The 23,735-nt window shown below is 44.9% G+C and overlaps 1 protein-coding gene across 4 annotated transcripts in view; it reads right to left on the bottom strand.

Annotated features, from left to right (window-relative positions):
* Positions 1-23,735, bottom strand: part of PRKG1 (protein kinase cGMP-dependent 1) — a 726,550-nt gene that overhangs the window by 34,582 nt on the left and 668,233 nt on the right. For all 4 annotated transcript variants that reach the window (XM_075257507.1, XM_075257506.1, XM_075257505.1 and 1 more), the window contains exon 9: positions 20,953-21,027. In XM_075257507.1, the coding sequence (XP_075113608.1) occupies positions 20,953-21,027 (75 nt within the window). The remainder of the gene's footprint in view (positions 1-20,952; positions 21,028-23,735) is intronic.

Below are 23,735 nucleotides of genomic sequence, written 5' to 3' on the forward strand. Positions count from 1 at the left end.
GAGGTGAGTTAAGGTCTTCTTTAAACTAAAGTACATTTTGGCCTCTGCATTGTGACTATGCCATGAGAATATTATGGTGTCTTTTGTAGGTATAACACCTGTAGTCAGATGAATGGATTATTCAAATAAAATTTAAGGCTGGGGCGCCACGGGACATAAACGCCGCGGAGACGCTGCGGGAAAAATTGCGGCGTTGTACAGTGCAGGCAAAATGGATAGGATTCATGCGAATCCCATCCCCACTTTGTGGAAAAGATCGCAGCGTGGACACACTGCGATTAGCAAAGCCGTTGCGGCTTTGCTAATCGCAGCATGTCAATTATATCTACAGGAAACGCCAGCGGCATTCCTGTAGATATAATGTTAAGAGAAGGTCCACAGAGGAAAACTCTGTGAACTTTCTCTTAAAAGCGCTGTGGAAAGAACCACAATGCGATCACACAGCGGTTCTTCCCTCAGCGCTTTATCACTGCGTTCACGTCCCGTGGGGCCTTAGCCTAAAGGGGTTTTCCGGTCAAAAAATGTGTTTTTTTTTTTGTTTTTGTTTTTAAATGTCTGTTAATGCTATTAATGGGTTAATAAATGCACCCATATACCTTTTAGCATGTTTTGGGTGATTTCTGGGTGTCTCTGGGGGCCCCTGGCATCACCTGCTTTTGTTTACCTGCTTCTGCCTCCTTCTATGTAACTTCCTAATCCCTCTCATTACTCCCCCCTCCCTCCTATAACCCCCCTCCCTGTCTCTCTAGCTATGGATAAATATACATTTTTTTTATTACTAATGTTATTTAGAAAGCAGCAGAGGGGAGGGTGTTTAGACTAGCGTAGGAATTTGAAATTATCATGGCCAACCCCTTTAAGCAATTTTCGATCCACTGCCAAGATGTATAAGATGGCGGTTGGGTCATTTACTGTATCATAGTTGAATATCTAGGTTCTATATTTACACCAATGTAGCAGAGGTGAGGGGGTAAGGAAGACACCAGCAGAGGACTTTGTGTTCCCCTGTCAGAGTTATTCATAGCTGTAGATTATAGAAATGGATAGTTTCCTGTATTTCGTAAGGTTTCCAGGTTTACTTAGTCACCTATAAGTTATCCCTGGGAGATTTACTGCACACAATAAAATCTTTTTATACTGTTGTACAGACTGTGCAGATTTCTATTACCGGTACAATAAGAGTATTTTTAAATGAGCAGTGAATGCCTGCTGAGGATCCGGTATCCTACCTATGGCGGTGCCAGCCAGTGAAATTACACGGCCAGGGGTGTACTATACATAAGGCAAATGGAGACCTTTGATTTGGGGAATGGGGAGGTTTCTGTGACCATGGGCCGTAGCATTTTATCAGGAATAGAGATGAGCGAACACTAAAATGTTCGAGGTTCGAAATTCGATTCGAACAGCCGCTCAATGTTCGTGTGTTCGAACGGGTTTCGAACCCCATTATAGTCTATGGGGAACAGATACTCGTTAAGGGGGAAACCCAAATCCGTGTCTGGAGGGTCACCAAGTCCACTATGACACCCCAGGAAATGATGCCAACACCTCTGGAATGACACTGGGACAGCAGGGGAAGCATGTCTGGGGGCATCTAACACACCAAAGACCCTCTATTACCCCAACATCACAGCCTAACAACTACACACTTTACACACTCAATACCACCTCTCTGACAGTAGGAAAACACCTTGAAACATGTGTATTTGGCACTTGCAGTGAGGAGAGCTTGTCACCAGCAGTGAATTTGGCCCTTGTAGTAAGTTGAGGTTGGCACCAACATTTGTTTTGAAAATCAGGGTGGATTGAGCCTCTAACCAGCAGAGTTTGGGCAAATTCATGGTGGAGGGAGCCTCTAAAAACCCCAGTTTGGACCAATTCATGGTGGAGGGAGCCTCTAACCAGCCCAGTTTGGGCAAATTCATGGTGGAGGGAGCCTCTAAAAAACCCAGTTTGGACCAATTCATGGTGGAGGGAGCCTCTAACCAGCCCAGTTTGGGCAAATTCATGGTGGAGGGAGCCTCTAACCAGCCCAGTTTGGACCAATTAATGGTGGAGGGAGCCTCTAACCAGCCCAGTTTGGACCAATTAATGGTGGAGGGAGCCTCTAACCACCCCAGTTTGGACCAATTCATGGTGGAGGGAGCCTCTAACCAGCCCAGTTTGGACCAATTCATGGTGGAGGGAGCCTCTAAAAAACCCAGTTTGGACCAATTCATGGTGGAGGGAGCCTCTAAACAGCCCAGTTTGGGCAAATTCATGGTGGAGGGAGCCTCTAAAAAACCCAGTTTGGACCAATTCATGGTGGAGGGAGCCTCTAACCAGCCCAGTTTGGACCAATTAATGGTGGAGGGAGCCTCTAAACAGCCAAGTTTGGACCAATTCATGGTGGAGGGAGCCTCTAAAAAACCCAGTTTGGACCAATTCATGGTGGAGGGAGCCTCTAAACAGCCCAGTTTGGGCAAATTCATGGTGGAGGGAGCCTCTAAAAAACCCAGTTTGGACCAATTCATGGTGGAGGGAGCCTCTAACCAGCCCAGTTTGGACCAATTAATGGTGGAGGGAGCCTCTAAACAGCCAAGTTTGGACCAATTCATGGTGGAGGGAGCCTCTAAAAACCCCAGTTTGGACCAATTCATGGTGGAGGGAGCCTCTAACCAGCCCAGTTTGGACCAATTAATGGTGGAGGGAGCCTCTAACCACCCCAGTTTGGACCAATTCATGGTGGAGGGAGCCTCTAAAAACCCCAGTTTGGACCAATTCATGGTGGAGGGAGCCTCTAACCAGCCCAGTTTGGGCAAATTCATGGTGGAGGGAGCCTCTAAACAGCCCAGTTTGGGCAAATTCATGGTGGAGGGAGCCTCTAACCAGCCCAGTTTGGACCAATTAATGGTGGAGGGAGCCTCTAACCAGCCCAGTTTGGACCAATTAATGGTGGAGGGAGCCTCTAACCACCCCAGTTTGGACCAATTCATGGTGGAGGGAGCCTCTAAAAACCCCAGTTTGGACCAATTCATGGTGGAGGGAGCCTCTAAAAACCCCAGTTTGGACCAATTCATGGTGGAGGGAGCCTCTAACCAGCCCAGTTTGGGCAAATTCATGGTGGAGGGAGCCTCTAAACAGCCCAGTTTGGGCAAATTCATGGTGGAGGGAGCCTCTAACCAGCCCAGTTTGGACCAATTAATGGTGGAGGGAGCCTCTAACCAGCCCAGTTTGGACCAATTAATGGTGGAGGGAGCCTCTAACCACCCCAGTTTGGACCAATTCATGGTGGAGGGAGCCTCTAACCAGCCCAGTTTGGGCAAATTCATGGTGGAGGGAGCCTCTAAACAGCCCAGTTTGGGCAAATTCATGGTGGAGGGAGCCTCTAACCAGCCCAGTTTGGACCAATTAATGGTGGAGGGAGCCTCTAACCAGCCCAGTTTGGACCAATTAATGGTGGAGGGAGCCTCTAACCAGCCCAGTTTGGACCAATTAATGGTGGAGGGAGCCTCTAACCACCCCAGTTTGGACCAATTCATGGTGGAGGGAGCCTCTAACCAGCCCAGTTTGGGCAAATTCATGGTGGAGGGAGCCTCTAACCAGCCCAGTTTGGACCAATTAATGGTGGAGGGAGCCTCTAACCAGCCCAGTTTGGACCAATTAATGGTGGAGGGAGCCTCTAACCACCCCAGTTTGGACCAATTCATGGTGGAGGGAGCCTCTAACCAGCCCAGTTTGGACCAATTCATGGTGGAGGGAGCCTCTAAAAAACCCAGTTTGGACCAATTCATGGTGGAGGGAGCCTCTAAACAGCCCAGTTTGGGCAAATTCATGGTGGAGGGAGCCTCTAAAAAACCCAGTTTGGACCAATTCATGGTGGAGGGAGCCTCTAACCAGCCCAGTTTGGACCAATTAATGGTGGAGGGAGCCTCTAAACAGCCAAGTTTGGACCAATTCATGGTGGAGGGAGCCTCTAAAAACCCCAGTTTGGACCAATTCATGGTGGAGGGAGCCTCTAACCAGCCCAGTTTGGACCAATTAATGGTGGAGGGAGCCTCTAACCAGCCCAGTTTGGACCAATTAATGGTGGAGGGAGCCTCTAACCACCCCAGTTTGGACCAATTCATGGTGGAGGGAGCCTCTAAACAGCCAAGTTTGGACCAATTCATGGTGAAGGGAGCCTCTAAAAACCCGTTTGGACCAATTCATGGTGGAGGGAGCCTCTAACCAGCCCAGTTTGGGCAAATTCATGGTGGAGGGAGCCTCTAAACAGCCCAGTTTGGGCAAATTCATGGTGGAGGGAGCCTCTAACCAGCCCAGTTTGGACCAATTAATGGTGGAGGGAGCCTCTAACCAGCCCAGTTTGGACCAATTCATGGTGGAGGGAGCCTCTAAACAGCCAAGTTTTGGGAAATTCATGGTGGAGGGAGCCTCTAACCAGCCCAGTTTGGACCAATTCATGGTGGAGGGAGCCTCTAAAAAACCCAGTTTGGACCAATTCATGGTGGAGGGAGCCTCTAAACAGCCCAGTTTGGGCAAATTCATGGTGGAGGGAGCCTCTAACCAGCCCAGTTTGGGCAAATTCATGGTGGAGGGAGCCTCTAACCAGCCCAGTTTGGACCAATTAATGGTGGAGGGAGCCTCTAACCAGCCCAGTTTGGACCAATTAATGGTGGAGGGAGCCTCTAACCAGCCCAGTTTGGACCAATTCATGGTGGAGGGAGCCTCTAACCAGCCCAGTTTGGACCAATTAATGGTGGAGGGAGCCTCTAAACAGCCAAGTTTTGGGAAATTCATGGTGGAGGGAGCCTCTAACCAGCCCAGTTTGGACCAATTAATGGTGGAGGGAGCCTCTAACCAGCCCAGTTTGGACCAATTCATGGTGGAGGGAGCCTCTAAACAGCCCAGTTTGGGCAAATTCATGGTGGAAGGAGCCTCTAACCAGCAGAGTTGTGGGAAAGCAGGGTGGAGGGAGCCTCTAACCAGCAGAGTTGGTGGAAATCAGGGTGGAGGGAGCCTCTAACCAGCAGAGTTGGGGGAAATCATGTTGGAGGGAGCCTAGTATTAGCAGAATTGTGCAACGCTTATGGTGGATGAGTATGAGGATGCGGAGGAATTGGAGAGGTTGAGTACAGACATGGAGTTTCATGTTGGGGTGCTTTACACAGGTGGGCACAAAAATGACGGCTCTACCCAGTGGTGGTTCATTTTTATCAAAGTGAGCCGGTCGGCACTCTCAGCTGACAGACGGGTGCGCTTGTCAGTGATGATGCCACCGGCTGCACTGAACACCCTCTCAGATAGGACGCTGGCGGCAGGACAGGACAGCACCTCCAAGGCATATAGGGCAAGTTCAAGCCACAGGTCCAACTTCGACACCCAATACGTGTAGGGCGCAGAGGGGTCGGAGAGGACAGGGCTGTGGTCGGAAAGGTATTCCCGCAACATGCGCCTATACTTCTCACGCCTGGTGACACTAGGACCCTCCGTGGCGGCACTTTGGCGAGGGGGTGCCATCAAGGTGTCCCAGACCTTAGACAGTGTGCCCCTCGTTTGTGTGGACCGGTGAGAACTTGGTTGCCTACTGGAGGAACTGCCCTCCCTGCCGCCACTGTCACATGCTGGAAACATCTCCATCATATTCTGCACCAATTGCCTGTGGCAAGCATTGATGCGATTGGCCCTCCCCTCTACCGGAATAAAAGACGAGATGTTGTTTTTATACCGGGGGTCAAGGATAGCAAAGATCCAGTACTGGTTGTCCTCCATGATTTTGACAATACGCTTGTCGGTTGTAAAGCACCCCAACATGAACTCAGCCATGTCTGCCACAGTGTTAGTTGGCATGACTCCTCTGGCCCCACCGGAAAGTTCAATCTCCATTTCCTCCTCATCCTCCATGTCTACCCATCCGCGCTGCAACAATGGGACGATTCGAAGTTGCCCGGAAGCCTCCTGTATCACCATCACATCATCGGACAACTCTTCTTCCTCCTCCTCCTCCTCCTCCTCCTCCTCCATTAAACGCAGTGAAGCGGACAGATGTGTGGACCTACTCTCCAGCTGTGACGGATCGGATGCTATCCCTAACTCCTCTGTGTGATCTGAGTTATCCCTGATGTCAATCAGGGATTCTCTCAGAACACACAAGAGCGGGATTGTAAGGCTCACCATCGCATCCTCAGAGCTCACCCTCCTTGTGGACTCCTCAAAGACCCGTAGGATGTCACAAAGGTCTCTCATCCATGGCCACTCATGGATGTGAAACTGAGGCAGCTGACTTTGTGGCACCCTAGGGTTTTGTAGCTGGTATTCCATCAAAGGTCTCTGCTGCTCAACCACTCTATTCAACATCTGAAACGTTGAGTTCCAGCGTGTGGGGACGTCGCACAAAAGCCGGTGTTGTGGCACATGCAGGCGTTGCTGGAGAGATTTTAAGCTAGCAGCGGCTACTGTCGACTTGCGAAAGTGGGCGCACATGCGCCGCACTTTCACCAGTAGCTCTGGAACATTGGGGTAGCTCTTTAGGAAACGTTGCACCACTAGGTTGAAGACGTGGGCCAGGCATGGAACATGTTGGAGTCCGGCAAGCTCCAGAGCTGCTACCAGGTTCCGGCCGTTATCACAAACGACCATGCCTGGGCCCAGGTGCAGCGGCTCAAACCATATTGCCGTCTCATCGAGGAGGGCATCCCTCACCTCGGAGGCAGTGTGCTGTCTGTCCCCCAAGCTGATCAGCTTCAGCACAGCCTGCTGACGTCTACCAACGCCAGTGCTGCAACGTTTCCAACTCGTAGCTGGGGTCAATCTAACAGCGGAGGAGGAGGCGGTGGCGGAGGAGGAGGCGGTGGCGGAGGAGGAGGCGGTAGAGGAGGAGGAGGAGGGGGGTGTTCTTCTCGTGTCCCTGCCAGGAATGTTAGGCGGGGAGACGAGGTACACCGGGCCAGTTTGGGAAGCAGTCCCAGCCTCAACTACATTCACCCAGTGTGCCGTCAGTGAAATGTAGCGTCCCTGTCCGCATGCACTTGTCCACGCGTCGGTGGTCAAGTGGACCTTTGTGCAAAGCGCGGAACTAAGGGCCCGCCTGATGTTGAGTGACACGTGCTGGTGCAAGGCGGGGACGGCACACCGGGAGAAGAAGTGACGGCTAGGGACGGCATAGCGAGGTGCCGCAGTTGCCATCAGGTCCAGGAAGGCGGGAGTTTCAACAAGCCGGAACGCCAACATCTCCTGGGCCAGCAGTTTAGCGATGTTGGCGTTCAAGGCTTGCGCGTGTGGGTGGTTAGCAGTGTATTTCTGCCGCCGCTCCAATGTCTGAGAGATGGTGGGTTGTTGTAAAGAAACGCCTGATGGTGCCTTTGATGGTGCAGGAGAAGGAGATAAGACAGGACCAGGGGAGGATGAGGTAGAAGTCAACAAAGTGGCGGAGGCAGATGAAGTGGTGTCCTGGCTCGTCCTCTGGAGTGCATCGCCAGCACAGTCAGCAGTGGCAGTGGCAGAGGCAGAGGCAGAGGCAGTGGCAGTGGCGTGAACGGCAGGCGGCCTTTGTCCTGCCGTTGCTGCCTGCCACTGATTCCAGTGCTTGGATTCCAAATGACGGCGCATTGAAGTGGTGGACAGGTTGCTCTTCTCAGAGCCCCTAATCAATTTCGAGAGGCAAATTGTGCAGACAACACTATATCTGTCCTCGGCGCATTCCTTGAAAAAACTCCACACCTTCGAGAAACGTGCCCTCGAGGTGGGAGTTTTTCGGGGCTGGGTACGAACTGGAACATCTTGGGAGATTCCGGGTGTGGCCTGGCTTCGCCTAAGCTGCTGACCTCTGCCTCTGCCTCTAGCTACCCTTTTTGGTGCTGCACCTGCCTCAACATCCACACTACTTTCCCCGCTTGACATCCCCCCTGTCCAGGTCGGGTCAGTGTCCTCATCATCCACCACTTCCTCTTCCAACTCCTGTCTCATCTCCTCCTCCCGCACAATGCGCCAGTCAACTGGATGCCCTGACGGCAACTGCGTCACATCATCGTCGATGAGGGTGGGTTGCTGGTCATCCACCACCAAATCGAACGGAGATGGAGGAGACTCTAGTGTTTGAGCATCTGGACACAGATGCTCCTCTGTTAGGTTCGTGGAATCGTGACGTGGAGAGGCAGGTTGAGGGACAATGAAAGGAGCGGAGAACAGCTCTGGGGAGCAGGGACAGTTTGGGTTATTGTTCTGTAAAGCTTCGGAATTTTGGGAGGAAGGAAGACAAGACTGTTGGGTAATAGGAGGAGAGGAGGCAGAGTCTGACTGGCTGCTGGACAATGTGCTGTAAGCGTTCTCTGACAGCCATTGCAAGACCTGTTCCTGGTTCTCGGGCCTACTAAGGTTTGTACCCTGCAGTTTAGTTAATGTGGCAAGCAACCCTGGCACTGTGGAGTGGCGCAATGCTTGCTGCCCCACAGGAGTAGGCACGGGACGCCCTGTGGCTTCACTGCTACCTTGCTCCCCAGAACCATTCCCCCGACCTCGCCCACGGCCTCGTCCACGTCCCTTTCCGGGAGCCTTGCGCATTTTGAATTCCTAGTTAGAAATTGGCACTGTATACCAGTAGTAAAAATTGTGGGTGCACGTAACCCCAATATATTCTTTGAATTCCCAGTCAGACACTGGCACTATATGGCAGTAGCAAGAAATGAGGGTATTTGTATTCCCAATATATTCTTTGAATTCCCAGTCAGACAATGGCACTGTATACCAGTAGTAAAAATTGTGGGTGCACGTAACCCCAATATATTCTTTGAATTCCCAGTCAGACACTGGCACTATATGGCAGTAGCAAGAAATGAGGGTATTTGTATTCCCAATATATTCTTTGAATTCCCAGTCAGACAATGGCACTGTATACCAGTAGTAAAAATTGTGGGTGCACGTAACCCCAATATATTCTTTGAATTCCCAGTCAGACACTGGCACTATATGGCAGTAGCAAGAAATGAGGGTATTTGTATTCCCAATATATTCTTTGAATTCCCAGTCAGACAATGGCACTGTATACCAGTAGTAAAAATTGTGGGTGCACGTAACCCCAATATATTCTTTGAATTCCCAGTCAGACACTGGCACTATATGGCAGTAGCAAGAAATGAGGGTATTTGTATTCCCAATATATTCTTTGAATTCCCAGTCAGACAATGGCACTGTATACCAGTAGTAAAAATTGTGGGTGCACGTAACCCCAATATATTCTTTGAATTCCCAGTCAGACACTGGCACTATATGGCAGTAGCAAGAAATGAGGGTATTTGTATTCCCAATATATTCTTTGAATTCCCAGTCAGACAATGGCACTGTATACCAGTAGTAAAAATTGTGGGTGCACGTAACCCCAATATATTCTTTGAATTCCCAGTCAGACACTGGCACTATATGGCAGTAGCAAGAAATGAGGGTATTTGTATTCCCAATATATTCTTTGAATTCCCAGTCAGACAATGGCACTGTATACCAGTAGTAAAAATTGTGGGTGCACGTAACCCCAATATATTCTTTGAATTCCCAGTCAGACACTGGCACTATATGGCAGTAGCAAGAAATGAGGGTATTTGTATTCCCAATATATTCTTTGAATTCCCAGTCAGACAATGGCACTGTATACCAGTAGTAAAAATTGTGGGTGCACGTAACCCCAATATATTCTTTGAATTCCCAGTCAGACACTGGCACTATATGGCAGTAGCAAGAAATGAGGGTATTTGTATTCCCAATATATTCTTTGAATTCCCAGTCAGACAATGGCACTGTATACCAGTAGTAAAAATTGTGGGTGCACGTAACCCCAATATATTCTTTGAATTCCCAGTCAGACACTGGCACTATATGGCAGTAGCAAGAAATGAGGGTATTTGTATTCCCAATATATTCTTTGAATTCCCAGTCAGACAATGGCACTGTATACCAGTAGTAAAAATTGTGGGTGCACGTAACCCCAATATATTCTTTGAATTCCCAGTCAGACACTGGCACTATATGGCAGTAGCAAGAAATGAGGGTATTTGTATTCCCAATATATTCTTTGAATTCCCAGTCAGACAATGGCACTGTATACCAGTAGTAAAAATTGTGGGTGCACGTAACCCCAATATATTCTTTGAATTCCCAGTCAGACACTGGCACTATATGGCAGTAGCAAGAAATGAGGGTATTTGTATTCCCAATATATTCTTTGAATTCCCAGTCAGACAATGGCACTGTATACCAGTAGTAAAAATTGTGGGTGCACGTAACCCCAATATATTCTTTGAATTCCCAGTCAGACACTGGCACTATATGGCAGTAGCAAGAAATGAGGGTATTTGTATTCCCAATATATTCTTTGAATTCCCAGTCAGACAATGGCACTGTATACCAGTAGTAAAAATTGTGGGTGCACGTAACCCCAATATATTCTTTGAATTCCCAGTCAGACACTGGCACTATATGGCAGTAGCAAGAAATGAGGGTATTTGTATTCCCAATATATTCTTTGAATTCCCAGTCAGACAATGGCACTGTATACCAGTAGTAAAAATTGTGGGTGCACGTAACCCCAATATATTCTTTGAATTCCCAGTCAGACACTGGCACTATATGGCAGTAGCAAGAAATGAGGGTATTTGTATTCCCAATATATTCTTTGAATTCCCAGTCAGACAATGGCACTGTATACCAGTAGTAAAAATTGTGGGTGCACGTAACCCCAATATATTCTTTGAATTCCCAGTCAGACACTGGCACTATATGGCAGTAGCAAGAAATGAGGGTATTTGTATTCCCAATATATTCTTTGAATTCCCAGTCAGACAATGGCACTGTATACCAGTAGTAAAAATTGTGGGTGCACGTAACCCCAATATATTCTTTGAATTCCCAGTCAGACACTGGCACTATATGGCAGTAGCAAGAAATGAGGGTATTTGTATTCCCAATATATTCTTTGAATTCCCAGTCAGACAATGGCACTGTATACCAGTAGTAAAAATTGTGGGTGCACGTAACCCCAATATATTCTTTGAATTCCCAGTCAGACACTGGCACTATATGGCAGTAGCAAGAAATGAGGGTATTTGTATTCCCAATATATTCTTTGAATTCCCAGTCAGACAATGGCACTGTATACCAGTAGTAAAAATTGTGGGTGCACGTAACCCCAATATATTCTTTGAATTCCCAGTCAGACACTGGCACTATATGGCAGTAGCAAGAAATGAGGGTATTTGTATTCCCAATATATTCTTTGAATTCCCAGTCAGACAATGGCACTGTATACCAGTAGTAAAAATTGTGGGTGCACGTAACCCCAATATATTCTTTGAATTCCCAGTCAGACACTGGCACTATATGGCAGTAGCAAGAAATGAGGGTATTTGTATTCCCAATATATTCTTTGAATTCCCAGTCAGACAATGGCACTGTATACCAGTAGTAAAAATTGTGGGTGCACGTAACCCAATATATTCTTTGAATTCCCAGTCAGACACTGGCACTATATGGCAGTAGCAAGAAATGAGGGTATTTGTATTCCCAATATATTCTTTGAATTCCCAGTCAGACAATGGCACTGTATACCAGTAGTAAAAATTGTGGGTGCACGTAACCCCAATATATTCTTTGAATTCCCAGTCAGACACTGGCACTATATGGCAGTAGCAAGAAATGAGGGTATTTGTATTCCCAATATATTCTTTGAATTCCCAGTCAGACAATGGCACTGTATACCAGTAGTAAAAATTGTGGGTGCACGTAACCCCAATATATTCTTTGAATTCCCAGTCAGACACTGGCACTATATGGCAGTAGCAAGAAATGAGGGTATTTGTATTCCCAATATATTCTTTGAATTCCCAGTCAGACAATGGCACTGTATACCAGTAGTAAAAATTGTGGGTGCACGTAACCCCAATATATTCTTTGAATTCCCAGTCAGACACTGGCACTATATGGCAGTAGCAAGAAATGAGGGTATTTGTATTCCCAATATATTCTTTGAATTCCCAGTCAGACAATGGCACTGTATACCAGTAGTAAAAATTGTGGGTGCACGTAACCCCAATATATTCTTTGAATTCCCAGTCAGACACTTGGCACTATATGGCAGTAGCAAGAAATGAGGGTATTTGTATTCCCAATATATTCTTTGAATTCCCAGTCAGACAATGGCACTGTATACCAGTAGTAAAAATTGTGGGTGCACGTAACCCCAATATATTCTTTGAATTCCCAGTCAGACACTGGCACTATATGGCAGTAGCAAGAAATGAGGGTATTTGTATTCCCAATATATTCTTTGAATTCCCAGTCAGACAATGGCACTGTATACCAGTAGTAAAAATTGTGGGTGCACGTAACCCCAATATATTCTTTGAATTCCCAGTCAGACACTGGCACTATATGGCAGTAGCAAGAAATGAGGGTATTTGTATTCCCAATATATTCTTTGAATTCCCAGTCAGACAATGGCACTGTATACCAGTAGTAAAAATTGTGGGTGCACGTAACCCCAATATATTCTTTGAATTCCCAGTCAGACACTGGCACTATATGGCAGTAGCAAGAAATGAGGGTATTTGTATTCCCAATATATTCTTTGAATTCCCAGTCAGACAATGGCACTGTATACCAGTAGTAAAAATTGTGGGTGCACGTAACCCCAATATATTCTTTGAATTCCCAGTCAGACACTGGCACTATATGGCAGTAGCAAGAAATGAGGGTATTTGTATTCCCAATATATTCTTTGAATTCCCAGTCAGACAATGGCACTGTATACCAGTAGTAAAAATTGTGGGTGCACGTAACCCCAATATATTCTTTGAATTCCCAGTCAGACACTGGCACTATATGGCAGTAGCAAGAAATGAGGGTATTTGTATTCCCAATATATTCTTTGAATTCCCAGTCAGACAATGGCACTGTATACCAGTAGTAAAAATTGTGGGTGCACGTAACCCCAATATATTCTTTGAATTCCCAGTCAGACACTGGCACTATATGGCAGTAGCAAGAAATGAGGGTATTTGTATTCCCAATATATTCTTTGAATTCCCAGTCAGACAATGGCACTGTATACCAGTAGTAAAAATTGTGGGTGCACGTAACCCCAATATATTCTTTGAATTCCCAGTCAGACACTGGCACTATATGGCAGTAGCAAGAAATGAGGGTATTTGTATTCCCAATATATTCTTTGAATTCCCAGTCAGACAATGGCACTGTATACCAGTAGTAAAAATTGTGGGTGCACGTAACCCCAATATATTCTTTGAATTCCCAGTCAGACACTGGCACTATATGGCAGTAGCAAGAAATGAGGGTATTTGTATTCCCAATATATTCTTTGAATTCCCAGTCAGACAATGGCACTGTATACCAGTAGTAAAAATTGTGGGTGCACGTAACCCCAATATATTCTTTGAATTCCCAGTCAGACACTGGCACTATATGGCAGTAGCAAGAAATGAGGGTATTTGTATTCCCAATATATTCTTTGAATTCCCAGTCAGACAATGGCACTGTATACCAGTAGTAAAAATTGTGGGTGCACGTAACCCCAATATATTCTTTGAATTCCCAGTCAGACACTGGCACTATATGGCAGTAGCAAGAAATGAGGGTATTTGTATTCCCAATATATTCTTTGAATTCCCAGTCAGACAATGGCACTGTATACCAGTAGTAAAAATTGTGGGTGCACGTAACCCCAATATATTCTTTGAATTCCCAGTCAGACACTGGCACTATATGGCAGTAGCAAGAAATGAGGGTATTTGTATTCCCAATATATTCTTTGAATTCCCAGTCAGACAATGGCACTGTATACCAGTAGTAAAAATTGTGGGTGCACGTAACCCCAATATATTCTTTGAATTCCCAGTCAGACACTGGCACTATATGGCAGTAGCAAGAAATGAGGGTATTTGTATTCCCAATATATTCTTTGAATTCCCAGTCAGACAATGGCACTGTATACCAGTAGTAAAAATTGTGGGTGCACGTAACCCCAATATATTCTTTGAATTCCCAGTCAGACACTGGCACTATATGGCAGTAGCAAGAAATGAGGGTATTTGTATTCCCAATATATTCTTTGAATTCCCAGTCAGACAATGGCACTGTATACCAGTAGTAAAAATTGTGGGTGCACGTAACCCCAATATATTCTTTGAATTCCCAGTCAGACACTGGCACTATATGGCAGTAGCAAGAAATGAGGGTATTTGTATTCCCAATATATTCTTTGAATTCCCAGTCAGACAATGGCACTGTATACCAGTAGTAAAAATTGTGGGTGCACGTAACCCCAATATATTCTTTGAATTCCCAGTCAGACACTGGCACTATATGGCAGTAGCAAGAAATGAGGGTATTTGTATTCCCAATATATTCTTTGAATTCCCAGTCAGACAATGGCACTGTATACCAGTAGTAAAAATTGTGGGTGCATCGTAACCCCAATATATTCTTTGAATTACCAGTCAGAAACTGGCACTATATGGCAGTAGCAAGAAATGAGGGTATTTGTATTCCCAATATATTCTTTGAATTCCCAGTCAGACAATGGCACTGTATACCAGTAGTAAAAATTGTGGGTGTATATAGCCCCAATTCTATTGCTAGGGGACTTGCAGGGTATTTCTGGGGTGAAGGTGGGGGGGCACACCGTTGGAACGGGTATCGGGGTATATATCGGGTATACGGGAATACACTGACAGTGTATTCCATTCAGGATCCTGGGAAAGCTGGGTTGCGGCGATTGAGCCCGTCAGTGCCACGTTACACTGACAAGCTTCTCCCTGGAATTTAGCTCTTACAAGAGCTGTTGGTTGTCTTCTCCTTCCTATCCTAGCCTGTCCCTGCCTACCCAGAATCTAAGCCCTAGCTAGCTGGACGGAAACCTCCGTCCTCGGTGAATTGCAAGCTCAGAATGACGCGAAGCTGGGCGTCGCTGTTCTTTTAAATTAGAGGTCACATGTTTTCGGCAGCCAATGGGTTTTGCCTACTTTTTTCAACGTCACCGGTGTCGTAGTTCCTGTCCCACCTACCCTGCGCTGTTATTGGAGCAAAAAAGGCGCCAGGGAAGGTGGGAGGGGAATCGAGTAATGGCGCACTTTACCACGCGGTGTTCGATTCGATTCGAACATGCCGAACAGCCTAATATCCGATCGAACATGAGTTCGATAAACACTGTTCGCTCATCTCTAATCAGGAATACAAATTTCTTGCACTTTACTATTGCTCCGTTTCATCTTGTGTATTCTAACTTTAGGTTATTATTAAAAATGAATGTTCGATATTCCTAACTATTCCTAACATTAACTCAAAATATTCATTTACCAAGATATTGTCTTTGTAAAGCAATTTTTGGTTCTTGTTTCCATGGAAACCTAAATGTACATGTCAGCATAATGAAGCAAATCTTTTCTGTATAGAATTCCCTGGATTATTAGAGACTAGTGACAATCTAAGTGCAATTGCTTGAGCTGCGGAGATTAAGCCGAGCAATACAAATGAGGATTTATATTTGCATCTGCAGCATGATGGGCAATGAGACAGGTGGATTAGGATTCATTGCTTCAACGTAAGAGAATAGTACGGGGTATTATTACTTATATAAAGAAATGCCTTGATCTCCCTTTTAGCACCCACCCACCAAATCCACTTGTTGGTCAACTGGTTTGATCCATCGTCATTGTTCTGTACACAGCAACGCTATAACAGAGCTATGATGGCGAACCTATGGCACGGGTGCAAGAGGTGGCACTTAGATCCCTCTCTGTGGGCATCCATCTGTGGAATAGATTATACTGTGTGGGGGCCACTGTGCAGCAGATTGTACTGTGTGGGGGCCACTGTGAAGCAGATTGTACTGTGTGGGCCACTGTGGAGCAGATTGTATTGTGTGGGCCACTGTGAAGCAGATTGTACTGTGTGGGCCACTGTGAAGCAGATTGTACTGTGTGGGGGCCACTGTGAAGCAGATTGTACTGTGTGGGGGCCACTGTGGAGCAGATTGTACTGTGTGGGCCACTGTGGAGCAGATTGTATTGTGTGGGCCACTGTGAAGCAGATTGTACTGTGTGGGGGCCACTGTGGAGCAGATTGTACTGTGTGGGCCACTGTGGAGCAGATTGTACTGTGTGGGCCACTGTGGAGCAGATTGTATTGTGTGGGCCACTGTGAAGCAGATTGTACTGTGTGGGCCACTGTTAAGCAGATTATACTGTGTGGGGGCCACTGTGAAGCAGATTGTACTGTGTGGGGGCCACTGTGAAGCATTTTATACTGTGTGGGAGCCACTGTGGAGCAGATTGTACTGTGTGGTGGTCACTGTGGAGCAGATTGTACTGTGTGGTGGTCACTGTGGAGCAGATTGTACTGTGTGGTGGTCACTGTGGAGCAGATTGTACTGTGTGGTGGTCACCATGGAGCAGATTGTACTGTGTGGGGGTCACTGTGGAGCAGATTGGACTGTGTGTGGGCCACTGTGGAGCAGATTGGACTGTGTGTGTGTGTGTGGGGGGGGGGGGTGTCACTGTGGAGCAGATTGGACTGCGTGGGGACCCTTTACTATTTATATCACATAGTATCTGTTTTATAGCAGACGTGATATTATTACAGGTCATAATAACATTACACGGTCCTATAAAACAGATGTGTATGATGTAAATAGTGAACATTAATTGTTCAAAATTAAACCAAAGTTGTTAGTATAACTGAAAGCTCTGTAAAGCCCCATTCACACAACCGTATTTTGCGGGTCTGTAATCGTCCAAAATTGTGGATCTCCACCGTACTAAGGTTAAATTGCCGTGTTGGCACTTTGTGATAATTTAGTGGGTTTTGGGTTGACGTTTGGGCACTCGGTCTCTAAAAGGTTTGCCATCACTGCCATAGAGCATCATGAGCAACAGTATATTGTGTAGTATTATAGTAATATGTGATGCAGTGTTCAGATCACATTGGAATTCAATAAAAAGCAATAATAGTTAAACTTCCTATTTCTGCTACTCTCAGAAGTGGATAAGTTAATATTGACAAATTGGTAATTTAGGGTGTTAAAGGAGTGATATCTGGTAGTCTAGAGTAAGATGGGTTAATAACAACATATATGGTTGGTGGTTTATTATTTGTGAAGGAGCACAGGGTAACACTTCTCATGTATAGAGTTCTGAAGAGGTCATTAATGGGAATTCTGGTGGTCTGGGCTAGTGAAGTGTGTGTGTGTGTGTGTGTGTGTGTGTGTGTGTGGGGGGGGGGGAATACATTCACTGAACTAAATATGCCAAGGACAAAAGCTGAATTTTTGGAGCAAGCAGATTTGCACGAAAAAAATGCACCTTTGCCTCTATCTGCTGCTTGTGTCACTTTTTTTTTTTTTTAACCTATTGTAGATTGTGAGCACCCATATAGAGCTCATAATGTACATTTTTCCCTATCAATATGTCTTTGGAGTATTGGAGGAAATCCACACAAGCACAGGAAGAACATACAAGTTTTCTGCCGCGGATTCTGCCGTGGAATTTGCATCAGAATCCGCACAGAAAAAAAGCCTCCCATTGACTTCACTAAACTCTATACATAGTTTAATCTTATTAGCTATAATCTATCTATTTATTTCTATAAACTAAAATGTGCGATTTACAAAATAAAAGTTACATCTAAATCTTGTTATTCTTGTGAAGTTGCAGAATACACAGATTATTCGCTCGCAGGCTGTTCATCGCCTTCTTTTAATCTTTGTGAATAATCCTGGGAGCATCACAAATCATGTGGGGATTAGCATAGAAAATATTTTGTTGAGACGGTACTAATCCTACAAACATGTCCATAGCAATCTCTACCACTAGATGTCATACAACCCCAAGCCAATGGCCGCTTGTGTAGAGCATACGGTATCAGATCGCCTGTCTTTCAAGGCTCCGCTATGAAAAAGATCAAAACTGATGTCCCAACATGACACTTCTCAGCGGAGATCTTGTTAACTTTCATTTTCAACTAGATTAGAACCGTTTAATGTGGCCATATGGCTTAGATTTATAACAAAGATTCATTCACGTGGCATTTGTGACCATTTGTCTGGATTATGTATGGTTTTATCAATTTTAAGCAAATACAGAGGAAAGATTCATCCTAATCCGGTGTATTTATAAATGATCCATCGCCTGTAAATCTATCTGGATGTGTGTTGAGGTGGGGGTTATATTTAAAGATCTAAATCTAACTGGAATATATAAAATAACACCAAGCTAATATAGTTATTTGACTCCATAGGGATCTGTCCTCATGTGTAATTCACTGCGTTATTGTTGTGAGTTTGTCAGATACTTTACGCATTGTACTGCTTTGTAATCCTGCAGCATAAATCATACGCGACAACATTTGGTAAGTGAGGTCTGGGGGTGCACAGCGAGGCCATGTCCCCTTTAGGTGGGTTATGGCCCCCTTATGGCCACTTTTGCACCTTGAAATGGCCTCTTTATGTGACACTATGCACTGGCTATGCTCCTTTTTCATGACGTGACCACACATGAAGTCACATACTGAATGACTGCTAACCTGTAGGGTTGAGCGATTGGGTTGGGAAAAGATTGGATTCAGATCGACGATCAAGTAAATTTCACAATCGGAATCACAATCTCTTCCGGCGGGATCGAGGTCAGAGGTTATATCAAGATTGGCTCAACCCGATTCATGTATATATCATTTATAGGGTTGAGCCATCGGGATCAGAAAAGACTGGATTCCGATCGGCGATTGATCAAATTTCACAATCGCGATCGGCTGGAAAATGATCGGAAATCGGATTTTAATCAATTTTCGCCACTGGGATATTGATGGGGATCGAGGGGCCGGAAATCAGATTTTAAAATTGATCCTGAAATCTCAAGATCGGCTCAACCCCACTAACCTGGTGGATATGGGAGCATATAGCCAAGCACGGGCTACTTACCCATTTTTCTGGAACCCTGGAGGTCACCCCTCTTTTTGGGAGCATTCCAGATATTCCAGATGAGTTAGCAAGTATGGCATAAATTGACATGCTGTGTTAAGTTTCCAATAAAGGCTTTTTCCATAATTCTAGAAGAAATTTTCTAAAATTTCATCCATTTTGCTGGTATACTACTGGTATACTACTTTGTAGCTCCTGGGCCCCAATGCAAAATATGTAACTGGGCTCCTATTTACCATATCCAATCTATAATACTGGTATCTTCTTATATTATAGTGAGGCCTTTGGCCCCTTGGAGCTCCAAAGCCCCGTAGCAATTGCTACTTTTGCATAGCTGGGACCGTGTTAAAGGACACACACGTTTTATTGGCAAAACTTGTGTGTCCAGTTATCAATCTATTTTATTCCCTTCCCACCAATGCATGGTTTTATTCCTATATACCTGCCTCAACATGCAAACCTACTGTAATGTGATGATGAATATTCTGTATTAGATAATAGAACATGAAAGTGGATTAGAACTTGTGATATGTCTCCTATACCACAGCATTTGGAGATGAGGAGTTCCTTGCTACTTCAAATCCTGTTTCGTTCCATTTCAGTTCATACTGACACTCTAATTAAAGCATCTTTTACAGATCACATTCCAATTATGATTTCCTCTAAGTGCTGATGAGCCTAGCGGGGAGTAGGCATCTACACAGCACAATTACAACTAAGTGGTTTCAGCACTTAGGATGAAAACTAAGAGAGCAGAATAAGTGATATAGTGAGATAAGAGAATAGAAAGTGCTCACAAAGTTAATTCAAAGATGATGACAATTTTCTGCAACAATAGAAAATACATTTTTCATTTAAAGAATAATTGTTCTAGAGACTTCAGTGGATTTCTAACCGCCAAATACATGACAGTCTGCCTTCTCCTAAGGAGATTTTTCAGGCTTAAAATAATGATGATTTATAAAAGGATAGGTCATCAATATCAGATTGGTAAGGGTCTGACACCTAGCAAGCCCACTGTACTGCTATTCTCAGCATACACACAGAGAATGGAACAGGAAGCAGACAGCACTGTTCTCTGTGTATTGGTTGAATTCACTCATTGAGTTTAGGTCCTGTTTATGGGAATGAGAGCTGATCTGGAATGACCTGATCTGACACATACCACTTGTGTAAGGCCATGGATAGGGTGTGAGGCCTGGTTCACATATACATTCAGTATTCCGTTGGGGAAGTCCGCTTTGGAACCCCCCAACCGGAATACCAAACACATTAAAAAGCAATGAGCAAGGAAAGCACACGGACCCCACACAGACTATAATGGGGTCCGTGTGTTTTCCGCACAGTGTCCACACGAGTCATGTGGAGAGGAAAGTACTTCAAGAACTACTTTCCTCTATCGCATAATTCGCGGGAACACAGCGCGGAAAACACACAGGCCCCATTATAGTCTATGGGGTCCATGTGCTTTCATTGCTCACTGCTTTTTAAGTGTTTGGTACTCCATTTGGGGGTTCCCAAGCAGGTTCCCCAAACAGAATATCGAACGCAGATGTGAACTGGACCTCAAGATGGAAACAAACACCAACCCCTTTTATGTTAAGTGGCAAAAAGTGTCGTGATAATAAGGGTTACCTTTGCTATGAGGTCTCCTTCTGTCTACATAAGCCTAAGTCTTCAGTTTTTCAGCAATGATAAACAGAGAATGGGGCAGGAAGCAGGCAGATGTGTCCTCTATATAATAGCTGAAAGGAGTCACTCCAGGTTAGCTTCCATTCAAGTGAATAGGAGCTGATCTGCAGTATCCTGTTCTGACCACTACACAAAGAACAGACCTGTCTGCTTTCTGAGCCACTCTCTGTGTATCAGCAGCTGATCGATGGGGGTGCCATTTGTTAGACCCCCACTAATGTTCTACTGGACTATCCTTAGAATAACTCCTCTATATTTTTAGCCTGGGAAACCCTGTTAACATAACAATCACATCACATTTCACTTACTTTGCCTTAGCCTCAGCATCTTCATAAGCCTTGTTAGAAACATCATCCAATCCTCCAATCAAGTGCTTGAAAGAGCTGCAAAACACAAAGCATAGTTAGCAAACTGACCTAGGGTACAGCACATAAACATGACATTTGGGCATAGATATGCCAGGAGCTTCAGTATTTCATGCATTCCTTTTATCTCAGCATGGATCACAGACAATGTAATAACATTTCATCCAGCATTGAATATTTTAGACAACGTCTCTCCAGTCTATTAATGCCGGTGCTAGAGGTCTAGGATACAAGTGATTTGTCCAGGCAAACCTAGCTGCTGAAATGTTGACATATTTGCTTAATTATTCATTTCGCTCATTAGGATCATAAACTGAAGGAAATGTTTCCATGTGTATTTATACTGCAGACATTTCCATTTCATTTATCTGCTCCAGGATAGAAAGCACAAGGCTTATGAATGTTACATTTCTGTCGGAGCGGCCCGGCCAGAAGTGGCTTATTAGGAGCCATCAGTTAATTGTATGTATTGGCCGGTGAATCCTTTTGACCAGACATCGTGTTATTACTCGGTAATCTAAATAAATGATGGATGGGGGCTTTTTGAGTTCTACAATTTTGCTAATTTTTGCGCTATTTGGTTTATTCAAGACTACAAAGCAGTACTTAGGGTATATTCAGCACCGTCATTAAAGTCCGATGTTCTGTTCCATCATGGATCAGAGCAACGGACTGAAACTCTGGAAGAATGCAGATGGAATTCCCTTGTTTGTACCCTCTGTCTGCATCTACATGCACTGTAATGGTAAAACACATGATGCAAGCTTTCTTCTGTTTACTTTTCAAACAGAAGATGAAGTCAAGACAAGACTATCTTCCATTGAAAAGTACACACACAAGACAGAGAAGGCTTACGTCATGTCATCTTGTTTTTTTACATTACAGAGAAAGGAGAAGGACGCCGACAGAGGATGCTCCATCTACATCAATCATTTTGTCAGTGTTTCAGTCCATTGCTCTGATCCCATGATGGATCAGTCCAATGGACTTGAATGATGATCTAGGGTTGTATATTGGGTTGCCTATTTTTAGTTTGAAGGGTTTCAGCTACAGTGAATACAACTGAACCATAGCGCATGTAAGTTTGTTAGAAGTCTAGACTCTTTGACCTCTGCTTACGCTCTGCCATACTTCAAAATGGAACCATCACCATGATATGCTGCTCTATATAGTGTATGGTCAGCATCTTAGCTAAAGGTTTCTCCTGACCTCGTTCTACCATTCAGGATGGAGACTCCATCCACATATATGCAACAGCCTATCAGTCACACTAGAGCGGGGTGGGGGAGACAGAGGACTGCTCTGCTCATGAATACACCAGACTCAAACTATTTCTCCAGTGTATACGTCTAGCACTATTAATAACCAAATTCCATTTTTGTCACTTTGTCTACTGCTAAGTACAGAACTATAGCGGTTATATATTACTCTTACTTAGGGTAGCATATTAAGCGGACAGATCTGCTCTACTAATACAGATATAGAAAGGAGCAGACACCCTTTAATATAGGGGAACAGAATGACTGATAAACAACATACAAAGAAAAGAACAGTTAAATGTACTTATGCCTAAAATGTTTGTTGGAACATCTGAAAAAGATTGAAATGATTAGATGCAAATTGTCTTCTCAATCAAAAATAATGGTTTTTATAGGAGATGGATAATTTGAGGTAAGCGCCGTCCTGTCCTCTGCTGATCATTACTAGTCCATGTGCTGCTCCGACGGCGCAGACAGGAGTATATAAAAACCAGGTTTTATTATTGATATAAATAAGTGTTTAATAGGCTAATAAATGTGGATGAGTATTACTCGTCTGTAATTTTATGGTCAGTCTTATTACCAGGCAAAGTCGTTTGGACTCTGTTACCATTATGTTTATGTCCATATATTAGTGTGTGTATATACATATATGTATTCTATATTGTATGGGGGTTCCCAGTGCTTTATCAGACATGAGTGGAGAAGTGGACATGCACCCTCTCTCTACATTCCCACAGTGTACCCCATACTCCCCATCTCTGGGTACCGCAGTGGTTCAACCACGCAGGGAACCCAAGGACCCCTGTTCATGTTATCAGTGGAATTCTCAGTGAACCCCCATGGATCAGACATGATCTCCTATCATATGCTAAGATGATAAATGTTTCTTATGTGAAATCCATTAAACCTGGTGACTCAGTCCGGCTCATCTCACACTAACTGATCTTGGAGATGAGACTTGGTCCATGTGTGAGCCAGATTTACCTGCCTGTACACATTATAGTAATCTTTAGAGATGAGCAAACACTGTTCGATCAAATACATATTCGATTGAATATCAGGCCGTTCGAGGTATTCGATTACAATCGAATACCACGAGGCAAACACAGTAAAAATTTGTATCCCACCCACCTTCTCTGGCGCGTTTTTTGCACCAATAACTGCGCAGGGGAGGTGGGACAGGAACGGAGGCATTGAAAAAAATAGTTGAGCTGAGCGCACGGCCCGATGTGGCAGTGCTGGACGATGTTGCAGTGTCCGATGTAGCCGTCCGATGCAGCAGAGCTGAGTGTGTAGCAGGTTCAGCTCTGCTTCATCTTGGCATAGGATTGCATTGACCAGCGTTGATTGGCTGAATACCGTACTTCTGTATGGCATTCGGCCAATCAATGCTAGTCAATGCATTCCTATGGGAAAAAGTCAGCTGACAGGGATCCCGACATAATACAGTGACTTGGGCATGTT

The sequence above is a fragment of the Leptodactylus fuscus genome, chromosome 10 (genome assembly GCF_031893055.1).
Source record: "Leptodactylus fuscus isolate aLepFus1 chromosome 10, aLepFus1.hap2, whole genome shotgun sequence".
Lineage (NCBI taxonomy): Eukaryota > Metazoa > Chordata > Amphibia > Anura > Leptodactylidae > Leptodactylus > Leptodactylus fuscus.